Below are 17,275 nucleotides of genomic sequence, written 5' to 3'. Positions count from 1 at the left end.
TACAGGTACTGGTCGTACATGTAAAGTACTTTATAGTGTGTACTGTGTACAGGTGCTGGTCGTACATGTAAAGTACTTTACAGTGTGTACTCCTGTGTACAGGTACTGGTCGTACATGTAAAGTACTTTATAGTGTGTACTCCTGTGTACAGGTGCTGGTCTTACATGTAAAGTACTTTACAGTGTGTACTGTGTACAGGTGCTGGTCCTACATGTAAAGTACTTTATAGTGTGTACTCCTGTGTACAGGTGCTGGTCGTACATGTAAAGTACTTTACAGTGTGTACTCCTGTGTACAGGTGCTGGTCGTACATGTAAAGTACTTTACAGTGTGTACTGTGTACAGGTGCTGGTCGTACATGTAAAGTACTTTACAGTGTGTACTGTGTACAGGTGCTGGTCGTACATGTAAAGTACTTTACAGTGTGTACTCCTGTGTACAGGTACTGGTCGTACATGTAAAGTACTTTATAGTGTGTACTCCTGTGTACAGGTGCTGGTCTTACATGTAAAGTACTTTACAGTGTGTACTGTGTACAGGTGCTGGTCGTACATGTAAAGTACTTTACAGTGTGTACTCCTGTGTACAGGTACTGGTCGTACATGTAAAGTACTTTATAGTGTGTACTCCTGTGTACAGGTGCTGGTCCTACATGTAAAGTACTTTACAGTGTGTACTGTGTACAGGTGCTGGTCGTGCATGTAAAGTACTTTATAGTGTGTACTCCTGTGTACAGGTACTGGTCGTACATGTAAAGTACTTTATAGTGTGTACTCCTGTGTACAGGTGCTGGTCCTACATGTAAAGTACTTTATAGTGTGTACTGTGTACAGGTGCTGGTCGTACATGTAAAGTACTTTACAGTGTGTACTGTGTACAGGTGCTGGTCGTACATGTAAAGTACTTTACAGTGTGTACTCCTGTGTACAGGTGCTGGTCCTACATGTAAAGTACTTTACAGTGTGTACTCCTGTGTGCAGGTGCTGGTCGTACATGTAAAGTACTTTACAGTGTGTACTCCTGTGTACAGGTGCTGGTCCTACATGTAAAGTACTTTACAGTGTGTACTCCTGTGTACAGGTGCTGGTCGTACATGTAAAGTACTTTATAGTGTGTACTGTGTACAGGTGCTGGTCGTGCATGTAAAGTACTTTACAGTGTGTACTCCTGTGTACAGATGCTGGTCGTACATGTAAAGTACTTTATAGTGTGTACTGTGTACAGGTGCTGGTCGTACATGTAAAGTACTTTACAGTGTGTACTCCTGTGTACAGGTGCTGGTCGTACATGTAAAGTACTTTATAGTGTGTACTGTGTACAGGTGCTGGTCGTGCATGTAAAGTACTTTACAGTGTGTACTCCTGTGTACAGGTGCTGGTCGTACATGTAAAGTACTTTATAGTGTGTACTGTGTACAGGTGCTGGTCGTACATGTAAAGTACTTTATAGTGTGTACTGTGTACAGGTGCTGGTCGTACATGTAAAGTACTTTACAGTGTGTACTCCTGTGTACAGATGCTGGTCGTACATGTAAAGTACTTTACAGTGTGTACTGTGTACAGGTGCTGGTCGTACATGTAAAGTACTTTACAGTGTGTACTCCTGTGTACAGGTGCTGGTCCTACATGTAAAGTACTTTACAGTGTGTACTCCTGTGTACAGGTGCTGGTCGTGCATGTAAAGTACTTTACAGTGTGTACTGTGTACAGGTGCTGGTCGTACATGTAAAGTACTTTATAGTGTGTACTGTGTACAGGTGCTGGTCGTACATGTAAAGTACTTTATAGTGTGTACTGTGTACAGGTGCTGGTCCTACATGTAAAGTACTTTACAGTGTGTACTCCTGTGTACAGGTGCTGGTCGTGCATGTAAAGTACTTTACAGTGTGTACTCCTGTGTACAGATGCTGGTCGTACATGTAAAGTACTTTATAGTGTGTACTGTGTACAGGTGCTGGTCGTACATGTAAAGTACTTTATAGTGTGTACTGTGTACAGGTGCTGGTCGTACATGTAAAGTACTTTACAGTGTGTACTCCTGTGTACAGATGCTGGTCGTACATGTAAAGTACTTTACAGTGTGTACTCCTGTGTACAGATGCTGGTCGTACATGTAAAGTACTTTATAGTGTGTACTGTGTACAGGTGCTGGTCGTACATGTAAAGTACTTTATAGTGTGTACTGTGTACAGGTGCTGGTCCTACATGTAAAGTACTTTACAGTGTGTACTCCTGTGTACAGATGCTGGTCGTACATGTAAAGTACTTTATAGTGTGTACTGTGTACAGGTGCTGGTCGTACATGTAAAGTACTTTATAGTGTGTACTGTGTACAGGTGCTGGTCGTACATGTAAAGTACTTTACAGTGTGTACTCCTGTGTACAGATGCTGGTCGTACATGTAAAGTACTTTACAGTGTGTACTCCTGTGTACAGATGCTGGTCGTACATGTAAAGTACTTTATAGTGTGTACTGTGTACAGGTGCTGGTCGTACATGTAAAGTACTTTACAGTGTGTACTCCTGTGTACAGATGCTGGTCGTACATGTAAAGTACTTTATAGTGTGTACTGTGTACAGGTGCTGGTCGTACATGTAAAGTACTTTACAGTGTGTACTCCTGTGTACAGATGCTGGTCGTACATGTAAAGTACTTTACAGTGTGTACTCCTGTGTACAGATGCTGGTCGTACATGTAAAGTACTTTACAGTGTGTACTCCTGTGTACAGATGCTGGTCGTACATGTAAAGTACTTTACAGTGTGTACTCCTGTGTACAGGTGCTGGTCGTACATGTAAAGTACTTTATAGTGTGTACAGGTGCTGGTCGTACATGTAAAGTACTTTATAGTGTGTACTCCTGTGTACAGGTGCTGGTCGTACATAGGGAGGAAGTACTGGATGCGTCAGCAGAAAATCTCTCTGTCTAAAAACGGCTGCATCTTCACGTCCATCGTCCAACACGAGATCCTTCACGCGCTCGGCTTCGCCCACGAGCACTCGCGCTCCGACCGCGACGACTACGTCAGCGTGCTGAGGGAGAACATCCAGGAGGGTACGGGGGGGTACGGGGGGCACGGGGGGGCGCGGGGGGTACGGGGGGGGGGGCACATGTAGGAGTACAGGGGGCGGAAGGGCATCTGGCTGAACTGTCTGTCTCTTTCAGGACTTGAGGGAAACTTCAACAAATACAACACCAACAACCTCCAGACGCCGTACGACTTCGAATCCGTCATGCAGTACAGCAAGTGAGTACAAATACTGCAACTACTGCCAAGACGACTGCACAAACTACTGCACAGAATACTGCACAGAATACTACAACTACTGCCAAGACGACTGCATAAACTACTGCACAGAATACTGCATAGAATACTGCATAAACTACTGCACAGACCCATCTTTATTTCCCTCTCTCCAAACCTCGGCAGGACAGCGGACAGACCGACAAATAAATCTCACACTTTAGACCCAGTGAAGTGACTCGTGTCTCGGGTCTCGGACCTCGTGTCTCGTGTCTCGGGTCTCGGACCTCGTGTCTCGGGTCTGACTCGTCTCTTCTGTTTCAGTTTCGCCTTCTCTAAGAACGGGAGGCCGACGCTGCTGTCGCGCAGAAACCCCAACCTCCGCTTCGGGAACGCGAGGGAGGCCAGCGCCAACGACCTGCTGCGGGTCAACCGCTACTACAACTGCAAGGCCCGCGGGCGCTAGGGGGTCAGAGCCCCGGAGCCGGGGTCAGAGCCCCGGAGCCGGGGTCAGGGCCCCGGAGCCGGGGTTAGACCCCCGGAGCCGGGGTCAGGGCCCCGGAGCCGGGGTCAGGGCCCCGGAGCCGGGGTTAGACCCCCGGAGCCGGGGTCAGGGCCCCGGAGCCGGGGTCAGGGCCCCGGAGCCGGGGTTAGGGCCCCGGAGCCGGGGTCAGGGCCCCGGAGCCGGGGTCAGTCTCAGGCTCAGCGTCTGGAGCAGCTCTACACTGACAGCCTCTTCTCTACTGTCTGTAAAATGCTCTGGCTCTAAATAAAGCTGATCTGAGGAAACATCTGTGTTTAGAGTTTGTTTGTCGACTCGGGAACCGTTAAACGATGATATCAACAAAAATATTAAGTTCTACTGGAATCGGCAAAATAAAAGGGATCAGAGAAAGTGAAATAAATGAGACACATTTAAAAGAAGTATTTTATGGAATAAATGTTTTCTGGTTGTCGGCCATAATATTTTAGTATAGGTATCATAAACCGAGAGTCCTTAAAGGGCCGGTCCCCAGCCCTGATCTCTGGGGTCAGAAAACCTTCTCGTTTGTGAGTGAATCCATCTGGTTTGAATCCGAACCACAAGTGGTTTGGACTGAATGGATTTTAAAACATTTCCAAGTGGTGCCTGAAGTAGTAGCAGTAGTAGGAGTACTTAAAGTAAAAGTACTCACGTGTGATACGGCGGCTCGATGGGGCTGAACTGTGTGGGCGGAGTCACGCGGTGCAGGCTGTTTCTGGAGCTGGATCTGAAATAAGAACAAAGTTTACAGAGAGTTTGTGAAAGGGTCAGGTCTGGTTGAGGCTGTGACCTCTGACCTCCGCTGCTCCTCCCTCTGCACTTTCACCCAGTTCTGGACCTGGTCCCTCAAGTTAGGGGGCGTGGCCTGTCTTCCGGTGGGCGTGGCCTGTCTCGGTGTGGGTGTGGTCTGTCTGTATGCACTTCCCGTGGGCGTGGTCTGTCTGGCGGTGGGCGTGGCTGGTCGGTAAACACTTCCTGGGGGTGTGTCGTGGGCGGGGCTGGTCTGGTAAGTTCCCGCGGCGATACCGTTGGGCTCGAGGATCGGACTCTGGTCCAGATCGTCAAACCTGAGGAAACAAAGGGTCAGAACCCGGAGTCACTGTCAGAGTCAGGGTTAGAGCCCGGAGTCAGGGTTAGAGCCCGGAGTCAGGGTTAGAGCCCGGAGTCAGGGTTAGAGTCCGGAGTCAGGGTTAGAGCCCGGAGTCAGGGTTAGAACCCGGAGTCAGGGTTAGAGCCCGGAGTCAGGGTTAGAGCCCGGAGTCAGGGTTAAAACACGGAGTCAGGGTTAGAGCCCGGAGTCAGGGTTAGAGCCCGGAGTCAGGGTTAAAACCCGGAGTCAGGGTTAAAACACGGAGTCAGGGTTAGAGCCCGGAGTCAGGGTTAGAGCCCGGAGTCAGGGTTAAAACCCGGAGTCAGGGTTAAAACACGGAGTCAGGGTTAGAGCCCGGAGTCAGGGTTAGAGCCCGGAGTCAGGGTTAGAGCCCGGAGTCAGGGTTAAAACCCGGAGTCAGGGTTAAAACACGGAGTCAGGGTTAGAGCCCGGAGTCAGGGTTAGAGCCCGGAGTCAGGGTTAGAACACGGAGTCAGGGTTAGAGCCCGGAGTCAGGGTTAGAGCCCGGAGTCAGGGTTAGAGCCCGGAGTCAGGGTTAAAACACGGAGTCAGGGTTAAAACACGGAGTCAGGGTTAGAGCCCGGAGTCAGGGTTAAAACCTGGAGTCAGGGTTAGAGCCCGGAGTCAGGGTTAAAACCTGGAGTCAGGGTTAGAGCCCGGAGTCAGGGTTAGAGTCAGGAGTCAGGGTTAGAACCCGGAGTCAGGGTTAGAACCCGGAGTCAGGGTTAGAGCCCGGAGTCAGGGTTAAAACACGGAGTCAGGGTTAAAACACGGAGTCAGGGTTAAAACACGGAGTCAGGGTTAGAACACGGAGTCAGGGTTAAAACCCGGAGTCAGGGTTAAAACCCGGAGTCAGGGTTAAAACACGGAGTCAGGGTTAGAACCCGGAGTCAGGGTTAGAGCCCGGAGTCAGGGTCAGAGTCAGGGTTAGAGCCCGGAGTCAGGGTTAGAACCCGGAGTCAGGGTTAAAACACGGAGTCAGGGTTAGAACCCGGAGTCAGGGTTAGAGTCAGGAGTCAGGGTTAGAGCCCGGAGTCAGGGTTAAAACCCGGAGTCAGGGTTAAAACACGGAGTCAGGGTTAGAACCCGGAGTCAGGGTTAGAACCCGGAGTCAGGGTTAGAGTCAGGGTTAGAGCCCGGAGTCAGGGTTAGAGCCCGGAGTCAGGGTTAGAACCCGGAGTCAGGGTTAGAGCCCGGAGTCAGGGTTAGAGCCCGGAGTCAGGGTTAGAGCCCGGAGTCAGGGTTAGAGCCCGGAGTCAGGGTTAGAGCCCGGAGTCAGGGTTAGAGCCCGGAGTCAGGGTTAGAGCCCGGAGTCAGGGTTAGAGCCCGGAGTCAGGGTTAGAACCCGGAGTCAGGGTTAGAGCCCGGAGTCAGGGCTCAGTCCGGGTCTGAGGCTCAGGATCTGGAGCGCTCGCTGAGGGCGTGACCCGGAGGTACCTGCTTTGAGAGGGGGCGGGGTCCGGAGGGGGCGGGGTCAGGTGAGTGGTCACCGCGACGACCGGACTCTTCTGGACTCTGTGCAGCGGCTCCAGCTGGACCTCGTGGATCAGAGTCTGGTCCGACGAGAGAGACGAGTCCAGCAGCTCCAGGACCTCACGACGCCTGAGCAACGAGAGAGTCACAAAGTAAATAAACAAACAAACAAACAAACAAACACAAACAGTATCAGTACCGTGTGTCTGTGCTGGTGTTGGTGCCGCAGTGGACCCCGTTGTGGACTTTGCGGACCCCGTTGTGGCCCTCGGGCCGCGCGTCTGCGTCCTGGACTCGGGCCGCTCGGTTCATGGCCGTGATCCAGGCGTTCATGTCGTCCTGAGTCTCCGCGCTGAAGAAGTACGTCCTCATCCCGGGGTGCTGCGCCTGCCGGCCAATCACAGGGCTGCTGCTGCGTTTGAACCGGCCAATCACAGAGCTGCTGCGTTTGAGCGGGCCAATCCCAGCGCGGCGTTGGTGCGGGGGCGTGCGCATGGCGGAGGGGCGCGCCTGAGACACAGGAGAACATTCATCTACAGGTTCTCTAAAGTCACTGAACCTCTGAACCCCCACAGGTCGGCTTTACTCAAATCTAAAAGCTAAAAAGAAAAGCATCAAAATAACGACAAAAAAAGAGGATGAAAAGAAAACAAAAATGTGCCGGAAAAAGCATTAAAAAAGGGTGACAAAAATTAAACAAAAAGTGACAAAAAATTCAACAAAAATGTGACAAAAATTCAACAAAAATGTGACAAAAAATTCAACAAAAATGTGACAAAAATTCAACAAAAATGTGACAAAAACTCAACAAAAATGTGACAAAAATTCAACAAAAATGTGACAAAAAATTCAACAAAAATGTGACAAAAATTCAACAAAAATGTGACAAAAACTCAACAAAAATGTGACAAAAATTCAACAAAACTATGACAAAAAATGCGGCAACTTGACAAAAAATTGCAATCACTTTGTAGGTCTCAGCTTTCAAATGAGGTGTTACATTGTTGCTCTCCAGCCGAGAAGCTTTTAGATTTGGGTAAAGCTGGTCAGAGTTCAGGGCTGTTTTTCAGTCCCAGTTCGCCCCTGGCTCGGTCAGAGGTTAAAGGTTCTTTTTCAGAGTAAATGTTTCTCATGCAGCACAGTTTTATCACAAAGTCATTTTTTTACATGATCACAAACCGTCACCGAAACGAGAAAAACAAGCCACAACCTGCGGAAACTTAAAGCTTTCAGTTCGTAATAATAAATAATCCAAGTTTATGTTTTCACGGGCAGAGTTTCTGTATTTACATCAGCAAAATAAATCCTGTTTTTACGAGAAAAGAACAAATATCAGCACTGGGAACTTTGAGTTTAGTTTAGGGGCCGTCAACAAATTACTTTACTAGATGGAAAAACAATTAGCTTCATGGGCATTTGACCCAGTGACCCCGAACAACTTTAGATTCTTAGTACCATTGTTAATTTTGTCAACATATTTTATTTTAGTTTTAGTCTTTTGGTTAATTTTAGTCGAAATTTTGTTGAATAATTGTAAACAAATTTAGTGGCCTTTGCCTTTATAATATTCATTATAGTCACATTTAACCAAGCTCCTCTGCTTCATGGAGCTGCTCCCACATGAAAGCTGAGAACAGATTTAAATGATCTGAGGCCATTTCAGAGTGTCAGTTTTAATGATTTTAGTCTCTTTTAGACATTTCAGTCACAACTTTTGATTTAGTTTTAGTCCAATAAGACACGTTAACAACTCGGGGCCCCCATTGTAAAACTCTTATGCTGCTTTAAGGCCAGAAAAAACATTAAAAATCAAGTTAATATGTACTTAAACTGTTTTGTATAACTGAAGGAATTTCACAAATGGGCTGTTTTACCCTCAAGAATATGCTAAAACACTAGCATTTTTCTTTTTGTTTCATCTTGAAATCATCTAGGGACCCCAATCCAAGGTCCCTAACTCTCGCTCCATATCTCAGGCTCAGTCATTTGTTGACGGTCCCTAACTCTCGCTCTATATCTCAGGTTCAGTCATTTGTTGACGGTCCCTAACTCTCGCTCCATATCTCAGGTTCAGTCATTTGTTGACGGTCCCTAACTCTCGCTCTATATCTCAGGTTCAGTCATTTGTTGACGGTCCCTAACTCTCGCTCCATATCTCAGGTTCAGTCATTTGTTGACGGTCCCTAACTCTCGCTCCATATCTCAGGTTCAGTCATTTGTTGACGGTCCCTAACTCTCGCTCTATATCTCAGGTTCAGTCATTTGTTGACGGTCCCTAACTCTCGCTCCATATCTCAGGTTCAGTCATTTGTTGACGGTCCCTAACTCTCGCTCCATATCTCAGGTTCAGTCATTTGTTGACGGTCCCTAACTCTCGCTTCATATCTCAGGCTCAGTCATTTGTTAACAGTCCCTAACTCTCGCTCCATATCTCAGGTTCAGTCATTTGTTGACGGTCCCTAACTCTCGCTTCATATCTCAGGCTCAGTCATTTGTTGACGGTCCCTAACTCTCGCTCCATATCTCAGGCTCAGTCATTTGTTGACGGTCCCTAACTCTCGCTCCATATCTCAGGTTCAGTCATTTGTTGACGGTCCCTAACTCTCGCTCCATATCTCAGGCTCAGTCATTTGTTGACGGTCCCTAACTCTCGCTCCATATCTCAGGCTCAGTCATTTGTTGACGGTCTCTAACTCTCGCTCCATATCTCACTCAGTCATTTGTTGACGGTCCCTAACTCTCACTCCATATCTCAGGCTCAGTCATTTGTTGACTGTCCCTAACTCTCACCTCATATCTCAGGTTCGGTCATTTGTTGGCGGTCCCTAACTCTCGCTCCATATCTCAGGTTCAGTCATTTGTTGGCGGTCCCTAACTCTCGCTCCATATCTCAGGTTCAGTCATTTGTTGACGATCCCTAACTCTCACCCCATATCTCAGGCTCAGTCATTTGTTGACGATCCCTAACTCTCACCCCATATCTCAGGCTTAGTCATTTGTTGTCGGTCCCTAACTCTCGCTCCATATCTCAGGCTTAGTCATTTGTTGGCGGTCCCTAACTCTCGCTCCATATCTCAGGCTCAGTCATTTGTTGATGGTCCCTAACTCTCGCTCCATATCAGGTTCAGTCATTTGTTGACGGTCCCTAACTCTCGCTCCATATCTCAGGCTCAGTCATTTGTTGACGGTCCCTAACTCTCGCTCCATATCTCAGGCTCAGTCATTTGTTGACGGTCCCTAACTCTCGCTCCATATCTCAGGCTCAGTCATTTGTTGATGGTCCCTAACTCTCGCTCCATATCTCAGGTTCAGTCATTTGTTGACGGTCCCTAACTCTCGCTCCATATCTCAGGTTTAGTCATTTGTTAACGGTCCCTAACTCTCGCTCCATATCTCAGGCTTAGTCATTTGTTGTCGGTCCCTAACTCTCACTCCATATCTCAGGTTCAGTCATTTGTTAACGGTCCCTAACTCTCGCTCCATATCTCAGGCTTAGTCATTTGTTGTCGGTCCCTAACTCTCGCTCCATATCTCAGGCTTAGTCATTTGTTGTCGGTCCCTAACTCTCACTCCATATCTCAGGTTCAGTCATTTGTTAACGGTCCCTAACTCTCACTCCATATCTCAGGTTCAGTCATTTGTTGACGGTCCCTAACTCTCGCTCCATATCTCAGGTTTAGTCATTTGTTAACGGTCCCTAACTCTCGCTCCATATCTCAGGCTTAGTCATTTGTTGTCGGTCCCTAACTCTCGCTCCATATCTCAGGCTTAGTCATTTGTTGTCGGTCCCTAACTCTCACTCCATATCTCAGGTTCAGTCATTTGTTGACGGTCCCTAACTCTCGCTCCAAATCTCAGGTTCAGTCATTTGTTGACCGTCCCTAACTCTCGCTCCATATCTCAGGTTCAGTCATTTGTTGACGGTCCCTAACTCTCGCTCCATATCTCAGGTTCAGTCATTTGTTGACGGTCCCTAACTCTCACTCCATATCAGGTTCAGTCATTTGTTGACCGTCCCTAACTCTCACTCCATATCAGGTTCAGTCATTTGTTGACGGTCCCTAACTCTCGCTCCATATCTCAGGCTTAGTCATTTGTTGACGGTCCCTAACTCTCGCTCCATATCAGGTTCAGTCATTTGTTGACGGTCCCTAACTCTCACCCCATATCTCAGGTTCAGTCATTTGTTGACGGTCCCTAACTCTCACTCCATATCAGGTTCAGTCATTTGTTGACCGTCCCTAACTCTCGCTCCATATCTCAGGTTCAGTCATTTGTTGACGGTCCCTAACTCTCGCTCCATATCTCAGGCTCAGTCATTTGTTGACGGTCCCTAACTCTCGCTCCATATCTCAGGTTCAGTCATTTGTTGACGGTCCCTAACTCTCGCTCCAAATCTCAGGTTCAGTCATTTGTTGACGGTCCCTAACTCTCGCTCCATATCTCAGGCTCAGTCATTTGTTGACGGTCCCTAACTCTCGCTCCATATCTCAGGTTCAGTCATTTGTTGACGGTCCCTAACTCTCGCTCCATATCTCAGGTTCAGTCATTTATTGACGGTCCCTAACTCTCACTCCATATCTCAGGCTCAGTCATTTTGGTGAAAAAACTGAAACTTTACTCCTAAAAACAGGATTATTTTGGGCATGAAAACAGAATCTTTTCTTGTGTAAACAGAAACTAATAATTCAAATGAATGCCATAAGTTCCCGTATGAACCAGACACACCACGAGTTCACCAGAAATCACCAAAATCACAGGGAAATCACTCCCACACCCGGCACAGCTCCAGGACATGCAGTGATTGGTGCAGCAGGTTCTGAGGGGGCGGTACCTACTCAAACGAAGCGCTCTCATTGGATGTTCAAACGGAGCGAGTGACACCATTGGACAAAACTCAGGGGGGGGCGGTCCAATCGGAGGCGGGACAAACAGACGACACATTAAAAAGAACAAGAGGAAGTTTAGACGTGAACCACATTCTCGACACAAATCTCTGAGCAACTCTGCAGAGCGCCCCCCTCAGGAGCGACTCTGCAGAGCGCCCCCTCAGGAGCGACTCTGCAGAGCGCCCCCCTCAGGAGCGACTGTGCAGAGCGCCCCCCCTTTAGGCGCAGTACAGGACCTTATCTCAGAAAGAGCGCCCCCCTCAGGCGCAGTACAGGACCTTATCTCAGACAGAGCGCCCCCCTCAGGCGCAGTACAGGGCCTTATCTCAGAAAGAGCGCCCCCCTCAGGAGAGACTGTGCAGAGCGCCCCCCTCAGGAGAGACTGTGCAGAGCGCCCCCCTCAGGCGCAGTACAGGGCCTTATCTCAGACAGAGCGCCCCCCTCAGGCGCAGTACAGGGCCTTATCTCAGGCAGAGCGCCCCCCTCAGGCGCAGTACAGGGCCTTATCTCAGACAGAGGCCAGAGAAGGAGCTTATCTTTGACATTGTCCCAGAACACAGAGGAGTCTAAGGGACGTCATGTTCATACCCAGGAGAGGCTATTCCTGAGCTCAGAGTCAGAGCCACTTTCTGAGTCTGAGGAAGTGGAGTTTCCCAGAAGCCACAGGGTGTAGAAGCTCACCTCTGCTGCCCCCTGCTGGACAGAAAGGTTTAAACGCTAGATCGCTTTTCTGGGAGACGCGGCTTTTCCGTCTCCACAACGTGAAACAGAGACGAGACTTCAGGCCAAAACGGGAGACAGTAGTACTCGTAGTAGCAGGAGTAGTAGTACTCGTAGTAGCAGGAGTACTAGTACTCGTAGTAGCAGGAGCAGTAGTACTCGTAGTAGCAGGAGTACTAGTACTCGTAGTAGCAGGAGCAGTAGTACTCGTAGTAGCAGGAGTACTAGTACTCGTAGTAGCAGGAGCAGTAGTACTCGTAGTAGCAGGAGTGATAGTACTCGTAGTAGCAGGAGCAGTAGTACTTGTAGTAGTAGTACTAGTACTCGTAGCAGCAGTAGTAGAAGTTGGTTCTTACCTTGAAGGTGAACTTGCGGCTGATGTGGTCGTCCGCTCCCACTGGACTCACCTCATAACTGGGCAGTGGGATGGAGCCCAGGACGGTCTGCTCTCTGCTGTCTGGGGGGGGCAGAGCAAGGGGGCGGGGCAGAGCGAGGGGGCGGGGCAGAGCGAGGGGGCGGGGCAGAGTGAGGGGGCGGGGCAGAGTGAGGGGGCGGGGCAGATAACGGTAAGTGTCAGACTAAGATTAGCGCCTCGTGCAGCGACACATTCCTCTGAGACGACCTCAGAAAGAGGTCGCTTCAGTTTGGACCTGAGGACCAAAGACTGAGACTCAGACCTGAGACTCGAGACCCGAGACCCGAGACTCAGACCCGAGACTCAGTCTCGGGTCTGAGTCTCGGGTCCCTGGTCTCTCTCCTAAAGAAACTTCCTATAACGTCAGGACTCGAGGTCTCAGACTTGAACCCAGGACCAGATATAAATATCTGAAGGACTTTGAGTAGACTTTTCTCACATGGTCAGAGTTAGAGAGTACTGCAGTACTACAGTACTCCTACTACTGTGTACAGCTCATACTGCAGTGACATCTACTACTGTGTAGTATGAGTACTGCAGTACTGCAGTATGAGCTGTACACAGTAGTAGGAGTACTGCAGTACTGCAGTACTACAGTATGCCAAAAAACAATACTAAATCAGTGAATATTTTTTCACAGGATTGGGGGAAATGTCAGATTTCAGACACAACAAGAAGCAAATCATTTCAACTCAAAAACTTTCTATTTATGCTGAAAAAAACTTAATAAATGTTTATTTGACAGATTTAATCCAGTTTCATGATTTCATGTGTTTCATGTTTCGTACCTTTGTAATAGAAAAGACAGAAATCGGACAAAACGAACCACTTCCTCTTCCAGAGACGCATGCCCCGCCCATCCTGTAACATATATATATATAAACACAATAGCCCCGCCCATCCTGTAACATATATATATATAAACACAATAGCCCCGCCCATCCTGTAACATATATATATATAAACACAATAGCCCCGCCCATCCTGTAACATATATATATATAAACACAATAGCCCCGCCCATCCTGTAACATATATATATATAAACACAATAGCCCCGCCCATCCTGTAACATATATATATATAAACACAATAGCCCCGCCCATCCTGTAACATATATATATATAAACACAATAGCCCCGCCCATCCTGTAACATATATATATATATATAAACACAATAGCCCCGCCCATCCTGTAACATATATATATATATAAACACAATAGCCCCGCCCATCCTGAAAACACAGTCATATATATCAATAATATACATATTTATATATATATATATATATAAACACAACAACCCCCCCGTCCTGGAAAACAAACACCAGGGGTTATGTGTATGATGTCACTGAGGGTTATGTGTATGATGTCACTGAGGGTTATGTGTGTGATGTCACTGAGGGTTATGTGTATGATGTCACTGAGGGTTATGTGTGTGACGTCACTGAGGGTTATGTGTGTGATGTCACTGAGGGTTATGTGTATGATGTCACTGAGGGTTATGTGTGTGATGTCACTGAGGGTTATGTGTATGATGTCACTGAGGGTTATGTGTGTGATGTCACTGAGGGTTATGTGTGTGATGTCACTGAGGGTTATGTGTGTGATGTCACTGAGGGTTATGTGTGTGATGTCACTGAGGGTTATGTGTGTGATGTCACTGAGGGTTATGTGTGTGATGTCACTGAGGGTTATGTGTGTGATGTCACTGAGGGTTATGTGTATGACGTCACTGAGGGTTATGTGTGTGACGTCACTGAGGGTTATGTGTGTGATGTCACTGAGGGTTATGTGTGTGATGTCACTGAGGGTTATGTGTGTGACGTCACTGAGGTTATGATGTCACTGAGGGTTATGTGTATGATGTCACTGAGGGTTATGTGTATGATGTCACTGAGGGTTATGTGTGTGATGTCACTGAGGTTATGTGTGTGATGTCACTGAGGGTTATGTGTATGATGTCACTGAGGGTTATGTGTATGATGTCACTGAGGTTATGTGTATGATGTCACTGAGGGTTATGTGTATGATGTCACTGAGGTTATGTGTATGATGTCACTGAGGGTTATGTGTGTGACGTCACTGAGGTTATGATGTCACTGAGGGTTATGTGTATGATGTCACTGAGGGTTATGTGTATGATGTCACTGAGGGTTATGTGTATGATGTCACTGAGGGTTATGTGTATGATGTCACTGAGGGTTATGTGTATGATGTCACTGAGGGTTATGTGTATGATGTCACTGAGGGTTATGTGTATGATGTCACTGAGGTTATGTGTATGATGTCACTGAGGGTTATGTGTGTGATGTCACTGAGGGTTATGTGTGTGATGTCACTGAGGTTATGTGTATGATGTCACTGAGGTTATGTGTGTGATGTCACTGAGGTTATGTGTGTGATGTCACTGAGGGTTATGTGTGTGATGTCACTGAGGTTATGTGTGTGATGTCACTGAGGGTTATGTGTATGATGTCACTGAGGGTTATGTGTATGATGTCACTGAGGGTTATGTGTATGATGTCACTGAGGGTTATGTGTATGATGTCACTGAGGTTATGTGTATGATGTCACTGAGGGTTATGTGTGTGATGTCACTGAGGGTTATGTGTGTGATGTCACTGAGGGTTATGTGTGTGATGTCACTGAGGGTTATGTGTATGATGTCACTGAGGTTATGTGTGTGATGTCACTGAGGGTTATGTGTGTGATGTCACTGAGGGTTATGTGTATGATGTCACTGAGGGTTATGTGTGTGACGTCACTGAGGTTATGTGTATGATGTCACTGAGGGTTATGTGTGTGATGTCACTGAGGGTTATGTGTGTGATGTCACTGAGGGTTATGTGTGTGATGTCACTGAGGTTATGTGTGTGACGTCACTGAGGGTTATGTGTGTGACGTCACTGAGGGTTATGTGTGTGATGTCACTGAGGGTTATGTGTGTGATGTCACTGAGGGTTATGTGTATGATGTCACTGAGGTTATGTGTGTGATGTCACTGAGGGTTATGTGTATGATGTCACTGAGGTTATGTGTGTGATGTCACTGAGGGTTATGTGTGTGATGTCACTGAGGGTTATGTGTATGATGTCACTGAGGGTTATGTGTATGATGTCACTGAGGGTTATGTGTGTGACGTCACTGAGGGTTATGTGTGTGATGTCACTGAGGGTTATGTGTATGATGTCACTGAGGTTATGTGTATGATGTCACTGAGGGTTATGTGTGTGATGTCACTGAGGGTTATGTGTGTGATGTCACTGAGGGTTATGTGTGTGATGTCACTGAGGGTTATGTGTGTGATGTCACTGAGGGTTATGTGTGTGACGTCACTGAGGGTTATGTGTGTGATGTCACTGAGGGTTATGTGTGTGATGTCACTGAGGGTTATGTGTGTGATGTCACTGAGGGTTATGTGTGTGATGTCACTGAGGGTTATGTGTGTGATGTCACTGAGGTTATGTGTGTGATGTCACTGAGGGTTATGTGTGTGATGTCACTGAGGGTTATGTGTGTGATGTCACTGAGGGTTATGTGTGTGATGTCACTGAGGGTTATGTGTATGATGTCACTGAGGGTTATGTGTGTGATGTCACTGAGGGTTATGTGTATGATGTCACTGAGGGTTATGTGTGTGATGTCACTGAGGGTTATGTGTATGATGTCACTGAGGGTTATGTGTGTGATGTCACTGAGGTTATGTGTGTGATGTCACTGAGGGTTATGTGTGTGATGTCACTGAGGGTTATGTGTGTGATGTCACTGAGGGTTATGTGTATGATGTCACTGAGGTTATGTGTGTGATGTCACTGAGGGTTATGTGTGTGATGTCACTGAGGGTTATGTGTGTGATGTCACTGAGGGTTATGTGTGTGATGTCACTGAGGGTTATGTGTGTGATGTCACTGAGGGTTATGTGTGTGACGTCACTGAGGGTTATGTGTGTGATGTCACTGAGGGTTATGTGTGTGATGTCACTGAGGGTTATGTGTGTGATGTCACTGAGGGTTATGTGTGTGATGTCACTGAGGGTTATGTGTGTGATGTCACTGAGGGTTATGTGTGTGATGTCACTGAGGTTATGTGTGTGACGTCACTGAGGGTTATGTGTATGATGTCACTGAGGGTTATGTGTGTGATGTCACTGAGGTTATGTGTGTGATGTCACTGAGGGTTATGTGTATGATGTCACTGAGGTTATGTGTGTGACGTCACTGAGGGTTATGTGTATGATGTCACTGAGGTTATGTGTGTGATGTCACTGAGGGTTATGTGTATGATGTCACTGAGGGTTATGTGTGTGATGTCACTGAGGGTTATGTGTGTGATGTCACTGAGGGTTATGTGTGTGATGTCACTGAGGTTATGTGTGTGATGTCACTGAGGGTTATGTGTGTGATGTCACTGAGGGTTATGTGTGTGATGTCACTGAGGGTTATGTGTGTGATGTCACTGAGGGTTATGTGTATGATGTCACTGAGGGTTATGTGTATGATGTCACTGAGGGTTATGTGTGTGATGTCACTGAGGGTTATGTGTGTGATGTCACTGAGGGTTATGTGTATGACGTCACTGAGGGTTATGTGTGTGATGTCACTGAGGTTATGTGTGTGATGTCACTGAGGGTTATGTGTGTGATGTCACTGAGGTTATGTGTGTGATGTCACTGAGGGTTATGTGTGTGATGTCACTGAGGGTTATGTGTGTGATGTCACTGAGGGTTATGTGTATGATGTCACTGAGGGTTATGTGTGTGATGTCACTGAGGGTTATGTGTATGATGTCACTGAGGGTTATGTGTGTGATGTCACTGAGGGTTATGTGTGTGATGTCACTGAGGGTTATGTGTGTGATGTCACTGAGGGTTATGTGTATGATATCACTGAGGGTTA

At 47.3% G+C, this 17,275-nt stretch overlaps 1 protein-coding gene across 1 annotated transcript in view; it reads right to left on the bottom strand.

Annotated features, from left to right (window-relative positions):
- LOC306982685 (pleckstrin homology domain-containing family A member 7-like) overlaps positions 1 to 17,275 on the bottom strand; it is a gene marked incomplete at both ends in the record, with an annotated part of 82,343 nt that overhangs the window by 48,734 nt on the left and 16,334 nt on the right. Inside the window, 6 exons of the mRNA XM_079583151.1 lie at positions 4,421 to 4,495; positions 4,566 to 4,835; positions 6,317 to 6,481; positions 6,552 to 6,862; positions 12,318 to 12,418; positions 13,165 to 13,237. Of these exons, the coding sequence (XP_079439277.1) occupies positions 4,421 to 4,495; positions 4,566 to 4,835; positions 6,317 to 6,481; positions 6,552 to 6,862; positions 12,318 to 12,418; positions 13,165 to 13,237 (995 nt within the window). The remainder of the gene's footprint in view (positions 1 to 4,420; positions 4,496 to 4,565; positions 4,836 to 6,316; positions 6,482 to 6,551; positions 6,863 to 12,317; positions 12,419 to 13,164; positions 13,238 to 17,275) is intronic.

Source organism: Gobius niger (genome assembly GCF_951799975.1).
Source record: "Gobius niger genome assembly, contig: SCAFFOLD_32, whole genome shotgun sequence".
Classification (NCBI taxonomy): Eukaryota; Metazoa; Chordata; class Actinopteri; order Gobiiformes; family Gobiidae; genus Gobius; species Gobius niger.
This window is presented reverse-complemented; position numbering and strand designations above follow the sequence as displayed.